At 46.7% G+C, this 8,000-nt stretch overlaps 1 protein-coding gene across 2 annotated transcripts in view; it reads right to left on the reverse strand.

Moving 5' to 3' along the window:
* pvrl2l (PVR cell adhesion molecule related 2 like) overlaps positions 1–8,000 on the reverse strand; it is an 85,166-nt gene that overhangs the window by 58,866 nt on the left and 18,300 nt on the right. For both annotated transcript variants that reach the window (XM_042075711.1, XM_042075710.1), the window contains exons 2-6: positions 7,163–7,272; positions 4,676–4,922; positions 3,662–3,958; positions 1,885–2,002; positions 924–1,072 (exon numbers count right to left, since the gene is read on the reverse strand). In XM_042075711.1, the coding sequence (XP_041931645.1) occupies positions 924–1,072; positions 1,885–2,002; positions 3,662–3,958; positions 4,676–4,922; positions 7,163–7,272 (921 nt within the window). The remainder of the gene's footprint in view (positions 1–923; positions 1,073–1,884; positions 2,003–3,661; positions 3,959–4,675; positions 4,923–7,162; positions 7,273–8,000) is intronic.

Below are 8,000 nucleotides of genomic sequence, written 5' to 3' on the forward strand. Positions count from 1 at the left end.
AACATCAGTGCTTCTCCAGGCGGGGAGCAAGTGGAAGGGGGTCTTGGGAGAGTGGGAGAGTGGCTTTAGAGGCAGACGGATGCAGAAGCTCTGCTACAGATGTCAAGATCGGGGGGAAGAGAGAGCTAAATAGAGAGAGAGAGAGAGAGAGAGAGAGAGAGAGAGAGAGAGAGAGAGAGAGAGAGAGAGAGAGAGAGAGAAACACCAAAAAGAAAAACAAAAAAAGAGTAGGGAGGAGAGGAGGGAAGGAAAAAGGAAGAGAACGGAAAAAGGAGAGAAAATACCCGGCAAAACTGGCTCACACCCGCTGACACCTCCCCAAACAGAAACACCCACAGCCCCAGCAGTCGCAGTAAATAAACAGAAAAACAAACAGCCCCCCAATTGAGCATGACAGCCCGAGTATTGTGCTAAGCTCTCGGACCACGGACACATGAAAGCCCAGCTCCCACCTCTTACATCCCAGTGAGGACATGAGATTTAAAAGCACCCCCCAATAAATCAGCGTGTGTGTGTGTGTGTGTGAGTGTGTGTGTGTGTGTGTGTGTGTGTATGGCAGAGTGTTTGGGCGTGTGTGTTTGTGTGCATCTGTGTTTAACTCAGTATGTTTGTATGTTTGTGTGTGTGTGTGTGTGTGTGTGTGTAACCGTTACACAAGTCAGAGAATATGTGTGTAAACATTAGTCCATGTTTGTATTGCAGTATGTTTGTTTGTGAGTCCATGTGTCAGTGTGTCCGTCTCTCTCCCTTTTCTATGTTTATGTGAGTGTGTATGTGTGTGTATGGCATGTGTGTGAATCCATCTGTGACTGCATGGCTGTCTCTCTCCCTCTGTGTCTGTGTGTGTGTGTGTGTGTGTGTGTGTTCTGGACGGTGCAGTGGAGTAGGCGGCTGATGACATGCTCTGCGAGCGAGCGACTCACCGATCACCACGGCAGTGAGCTGACTCTTGGCCGAGCCCAGGGTGTTCTTCACTTCACACACAAACGTGGTGTTCACGCTGTCGTCCACCTTCTTCACCAGCAGCCGGTCCCCCGACACCTCCACCGCGTCTGGCAATGCGCCGCTTGCCCTGAGGAAGTCAGCACGCACCGGCTTAGCCTCTCAACAGGTTTTGTTATCAACCCAGACACTCTCGGCGAAGCGTCTACCCTAACGCATTTAACACTACAGTGCATCTAATTTATCACAGCCGAATATGCGAAATTAGAATGCGCCAAGTGTTTTTACTTTTTTAAAGTGCACTTGAAGTTCACAGAGTACACCCAACACACTCAGTAAGAAGGGACAAGAAGCAGTGGGAGGAATAAGACAGGACAAGCAGGCCTCTGGAGGACGGAGAGCTTTTACGGTGTTTCGCAAGATGAGCTTACAGTCCACTAGCAATTATGGGCAGAGAAACCCAATGGCTGCCGCTCCAAGCTCAATCAATTTATTTAATTAGTCAATTAAGCGGTCACATTCAATGAGACCGAGAGTACCCTGTGGTCGTTCCCCTCCCCCCCCCCCCCCACCCCCAACCCCAACCCCCTTAGTCAGAGCTGGAGCTGATTAAGGTTTATTGAACCCTCGCATGTAATGTACATTCCACAGTATGCTTAGCTTCAATTCAATTTAAATACTTTTGGTGGGACTTCTTTATCGCCAACGGTGAAAGCGGGAGCTGTTTGGGTCCATTAAAGTAAGTGGGCCAGTGCAACACAATGGTGTCTCTCAGAGCACTCTCTCATTCATTCAGTCGTAATGGTAATTGCATGAGCACATCCATCCTCATCCGCTGTCACACCAAATGGGTAAAGTAAGGGGGTGGTGGGGCAGATTCGGTGTAAAAGAGTTGGCTAAATGGCAGAGCGTCTGGCTGGGCATCGGGGTGCGGGTACTCACACAGTCCAGTCGACGGTGGTGGGCAGCGGGTTGGCATCGTGTTGGCAGACAAGGACGGCGTCTGTCCGACCCATGTACCAGTTGTCGTCATAGCCCACTATGGAGACTTTTGGGGGATCTGTGAGAGAGGGAGAGAAAGGACAAGGGAGTGGGAGAGCAAGAAAACAGAGAGAGAAAAAAAGAGAGGAAGAAAATAATGAGATACACTTCAATACAATTTTTACTGACCATCAATAGCATATAAACATTATTTTACTCCTGGGAGAAATATTTAACAACAAAGAGGGGGAGGGGTGGAGGGGGGGGGGGTCACACCCATGTCCTTGCATACAGACACACACCCAGAACCAATTTCAATATACAGACACTCGGTGCGATGAACTGAGAAAAATCTTAAAAGAAAACCAGGGATGTGTGTAATGAAAACCGTAATTTGCCACGGTAACACAGCTGTCAGATCAATATATTCCACACGGTTGTGCAGCTGCATCCTCCAGAAAACCTCGTCACTAGGAAAAAAAAAAATGTCCGACTAAACCTGTGTCACTGTGCGAAGCTAAACGAAATGGTCAGTCTTATCAGTCTTATCTTGCCCTTAGTTCCACACGCTAATAATGTATGAGCCATCAAGCGACTGGGGGTTAAGTAAGCTGCTTTTACTTCACACCTGTTTTACTGGAGAGTCTGCATTCACTCTTCCAGGTGCTTTGAATGATAGACCTAATAACCCAATGTATTGATCCAGCCCTCAAGGGTAGCGGACTTTTCCACACAGTGACAGAGAGAGCCATTGTTTAGCTAGTTCAATCGAGACCTTCCTCAGACAACAAAAGAGGATAGGGCGTCCTCTCCTTAGTGCTTGAAAAAAAAGCAACATAAAATTGAAATAATATTTTGGACATGACTCAAATTCAATTCTGCTCTAGGACACTAGAAGCACCAGAAGCACCATAATTGCATAACTACTAGAAAGAACTGCTGTACGTGGTCATTTAGATCCTTGCGATTTTAAACTCCATATCGAACCAGCAGGACTGTATTTCGTTTTTCTTAAACAAAGTCATTGTACCTGCAGCGTTTTTTAAACGGTAGTTCTACCAATTAAATTAGCAAGCGTGTATTTTAGTGTGCGTGCCCCCTGGACAGGGGTGTCAGGCGCTGCCTGAAAAGGGGAATAGTGCAAAAGAGACAGCCTGGGCGGCAGGGTCAATTACGCACTCACGACTGCAAATGAGGGAATCAAAAGAAAGTGGTAATTTCATTGATCCGTCCCTCCAGCAAGAGCACAATTTGGCTAATTTCCAGAGATTTCTGTCACCTGTGCACGCTGAGGAAATATATATATATATATATATATATATATATATATATATATATATATATATATATATATATATATATATATATATATATATATATATATATATATATATATTCGCAGCCGACTCCAAAGTAAGACGAGGTAAAAAGGACACATACGCCTGGCGCCACGCCTGGGATGACACAGCTAGCAGGCAAACAGCAACAGCATGCGACCACGCATCAAACACGCCACTGAAGCCAACCCTGAGAGATGTGGAGACTTTCCCTGTTTCAAACAAAACTACTGTTTGTTTGGTTTGGGTTGGTTTGGACAAACAGCAGATGGCAACTTACATTGTATGGACTACATACGACTAACAGTGTATGCAGAGTTTACAATGATTTACATTCCAACTATGAATTACACAGAACTTACGTTGTGGGGAGAGTTACATTGATTTAAACTATCACTTACACTGAATGGAGAGCTTCATAGGGAAGAGTTGTGGCTTGTCTTGCGTGGTCTGGGTGACCACGCACTTGACGTCACGGTTGTTGTGGCTGGGGGTTGGGGTCAACCAGTACTCGCTCTTCACCGTCACCGTCCCGTCAGCCTGTTGCACCTGCGTGGTGTTGGCCTTGCCCCCTGCAACATCCGACTCCCAGGTGATGGCGGCGGCCGGCTTGCCCTCGGCGGCCTCACAGCGGGCCACGACGACCGCTGCTTTGCCTTCCGTGACTGTGAGGTGCTGAGCTGAGTTTTTGGGTTTGGCTGGGAAGGGGAAGGCAGAGAAAAGGGTTTTGAGAATAAATACATCCTTGTGAATCTTAATGTATGCGTATGTATGTGTGTGTGTGTGTGTGTGTGTGTGTGTGTGTGTGTGTGTGTGTCTATAAAAGGGCCCAAAGCAACTTTACTATGGGACCAATAAAGTGCTTTGCACACTGTATCTTAAAGAAGAGAAAGCGACAGAGTGTGAGGGGGAGAAAGAGAGGAGAGAGAGAGAGAGAGAGAGTGTGTGAGAGAGAGAGAGAGAGAGAGAGAGAGAGAGAGAGAGAGAGAGAGAGAGAGAGAGAGAGAGAGTGAGAGTGAGAGTGTGTGTGTGTGTGTACTGTATGTGTGTGTGTGTGTGTGTGTGTGTGTGTGTGTGTGTGTGTGTGTGTGTGTGTGTGTGTGTGTGTGTGCACATACATAAAGCCTGCGCACTTTTGACAGAGTTTCCAAAACAACAGCGGAGGGACTGCCGATCAGAGCAAAAGAGAAGCCCAGCCATAACTAGGGCTTAATGAGCAACACATGGGGGGGCTGTGCGGCGCTCCATATACACCACATTACACGGCGGCAGACTGATGGGAACATTAGTCACGCTGACGAGCCAAGAACTGCTGAGCAGGTCCCCCCGAAAGTACAGCTAGATGATGGGGACAATATGTCTGAAAAGCAAACAAATGGACCAGAACACCCCACCCCACCTCCCCCAAGACTCACCCAGCATCAGGAGGTTGGTGGTGCCTTGCTCGTTCCCGCTGGGGTAGGTGGCATACTCGCACGTGTACTTGCCCTCGTCGGCCATCCGCAGGTTGCTGATCTCGATGGATGGGTTGTCCAGGCTGCCCTGGGTGAACTTCACCCGCCCCTTGAAGTCCGAGTTAGGGAAGCTCTCGCCGTACTGGGGGTGGAACACAGCGATGTTGATGCGTTCTGTACCTTCTGTGGCTTCTTTGATCCATGACACCTAGGAAGGAAAGGAAAGTTCAATGGAGGGTCAGATGGTCAGATAAGACTACAAACATTTGATACCAGTCAAAACATGTGTAACTAAATGTTTTTAGAAGAAGCCAGCGGCGAAACGTAACATTTTAAGAGTACAAAGACACCTTTCGTACCCAATAATACTCATTTAACCTAGAATGGACTGAAAAAATGCTAGGAGAGAACAACAAAAGAACATTCACTGGAGAGCTCTTTACTAGATTTGTTCTAATAAAATCCTCCTCCTCTTTGAAAACAAGCCCAGTAAGCCTTTAGGGTCTCAGTTTGAACCTTATTTTCTAGGCATAGACTGATACCATGACAGACAGGCTGTGCAAATGCCTATTCTCCCAAACAAATCATCCCCGCAATGCCAAATCCAATGAGTGACTCATGCTACATCAGATTGACGGGGCAAATTAAGTGACGGTCAATATGACAAACTGCGTTAACTGCCAGCATATCAATCTGACTGACACCCACTACTGCGAGCCATTCCCACAGAAGCGAGTGAACAGTGCAGCAGTCGCGAGGAGGATTTGCTGGCAAACGGACAATCATTCATCTGTTAGCGATGCTATCTAGAGGCAATTGCTAGTACGCAACAAAAATAAGTGCCACTGAAGAAATGAGCTTCTCAGGAAGAAAGTCATTGGACAGATGCCTACTTCATCATGAAGTACATGAAGTACATACTAATCACGACTCAGTTGAAGGAGGTAAAACATCCTAGAAAATGAACCCTAATCCCTTCCTGGTAACGAGAGTACATAGGCTGGTGCTTTTCTTCCACTTTACGGTCATAAAGGGAATTGTGAGCCCGACCAACTCTACCAGTACATGAAACTGACAAAGCATATGTACCATAAACTGCGTCACTAAGGTTGTGGGGGCACCTAACACCAAACACAAAAATAACATTAGCATCAGAGGCAGCCATTTTCCCCCGCGAGCATACATAGGCCAGGAAGAGTGCATCGACAGTGCTTATTTTCCAACCACTGTAATTAACCGCTATCTCATCGGGTGCATGACTCCTCCTCCTCCTCCTCCTCCTCCTCCTCCTCCTCCTCCTCCCCCCCCCCCCCCCCCCCCATTTTAATAAACCAACAGGTGGACATGTAAAGAGATCCCATTACGTGGTTAGTCCAACCTTGGGGATGCCTGCACTAATAATCCAGGAGCACTGATCCATCCTGTGAAGCAGCACCGGCCTAATCCACGCATCTTATTACGGCTTTTAAGTGAGCCTGCATTGACCCAAACCTGAGCTTAACAGGTGTTTACCTTGGATATGGGTGGGAGCATGCCGAGGAATGCCTCACCGGAAGAATATTTGATAGAATGCGGCATGAAGGGTGAAGTTCTCTTTTTATTTTATTTTGCATCAAAAATCTGTGTGTGTGTGGGGTTTTTTTTTCCCCTTTTGTATTGAAGATCTGTGTTTAATCTCTTTGTTTATACTGAGGATGCCATGTGGGCAGAGAAGACCTGCTGCAATCCAAATGTAAAAACTCACAGCTACCGAAGCCCACTGGGCTTTAAAAGACATGAGTAGTCACAACAGCGGTTTTCACCAGCTCACAGCACAATACCTCACTGACTCAAAGCAACAAACTGATGCTAGCTGGAAACATCCATACACGCACAGAATGGGAACACCTACAGAATGACTTATCACAGCAAGCAGCTACCCACCTGACAGATCTGATAGAAAACCTTAGATTGAATGTGACCAACTAAAATTTGCCATTGAAAGCAAAGTGGCCTATTTAATACTCTTTCCTTAACTGGAAGGGCAGACTTATAATGGTAAGGGGGTGTGGGTTACGGTCTTGGGTTCAGTGTCATCTTCTGATGAAGATGTTGACATGAAGCAAGATAACTGTCATCATGCATCAGCCTTCAATAATTGCAGCACTTTTTTGCACTATTTTTGAAGACAAAAAAAGAACATCTCCCTCTATAAACTAGGGGAGTATGATAAAAGGAAAATGGGTTATTTCCTTTTAGCCCTTTCTCACATTTTGTTTTGATATGTCAGACCTTTGCTGATCGTTGTTTATACTTTCAGGATTTTAGTTCACTTTTTATTGTGCATCGATGGTTGTGTTCTTCTTACAGGTTGAGAAATATTTTCACTTTTCAACCATTTCAATCCATCAATCAATAAGCCAGTTAGTCAGTCAATCAAAACTAGAAGTGGACAGAACGGCTGTGTACCTGAGTAAGTTTGGTGTTGCCAGGGGTGACGAACATGCAGCGCAGGAGGACGGACTCCTTGGCGAATGCCCGAACTTCGGCGTCTACTCGCACACGCTGGGCACTGGACACTGCAAAGAGGGACACAATAAGAGAGAACATTTTAGATTGCACCGGAAACAGCCAAATCAAAATCAAAAACTACATGCATTCTCAGAGTCCTCCAGTTCCTAAGAACCAGTGGCAAGGCTATTACATGAGTGACAAAATACCCATCAACACCACAGTAACAGAAGGGTCAACAAAGGGGCCTCCATTCTATCCACCAGACAATGTATATTCTCCATTCACAGTCTGTGCGGCAAAACCGTGCCCTAGTATGGAGATTGACATGCACACTGCTGCTCGTGCTGGGCAACTCCATTAGTGTCAGAGCTGGCTTTTTCCAAACACGACAGTGTGTGTGTGTGTGTGTGTGTGTGTGTGTGTGTGTGTCTGTGTGCGTGCGTGCATGCACGATGTGCACAAGCGATGTGTGTTTGAGTGTGTCCAGGGCCTCTCACCGTAATTTGAGGCATACGTGTGTATGTCTGTCAAAAGTGTTTGTGAGTGTGCGTGTGTGTGACTCAGCCATTGAACTAGAATTTCCACCTTCAGGGGGACAATGGCCTGTCAGACCAGTTTCAGTGAGCAAGACCGAAACGCAACACATACATGAGTTGTCTCATGTACAACCCCCCAACCCAAACACACACACACACACACACACACCCAACCCCCATTATGCATACACCCCCCAACCCCCCCCCCCCCCCCCCCAAACACACACATACACACACCCAACCCAGTCCACCCAACC

This window comes from Alosa sapidissima, chromosome 21, assembly GCF_018492685.1.
Source record: "Alosa sapidissima isolate fAloSap1 chromosome 21, fAloSap1.pri, whole genome shotgun sequence".
Lineage (NCBI taxonomy): Eukaryota > Metazoa > Chordata > Actinopteri > Clupeiformes > Clupeidae > Alosa > Alosa sapidissima.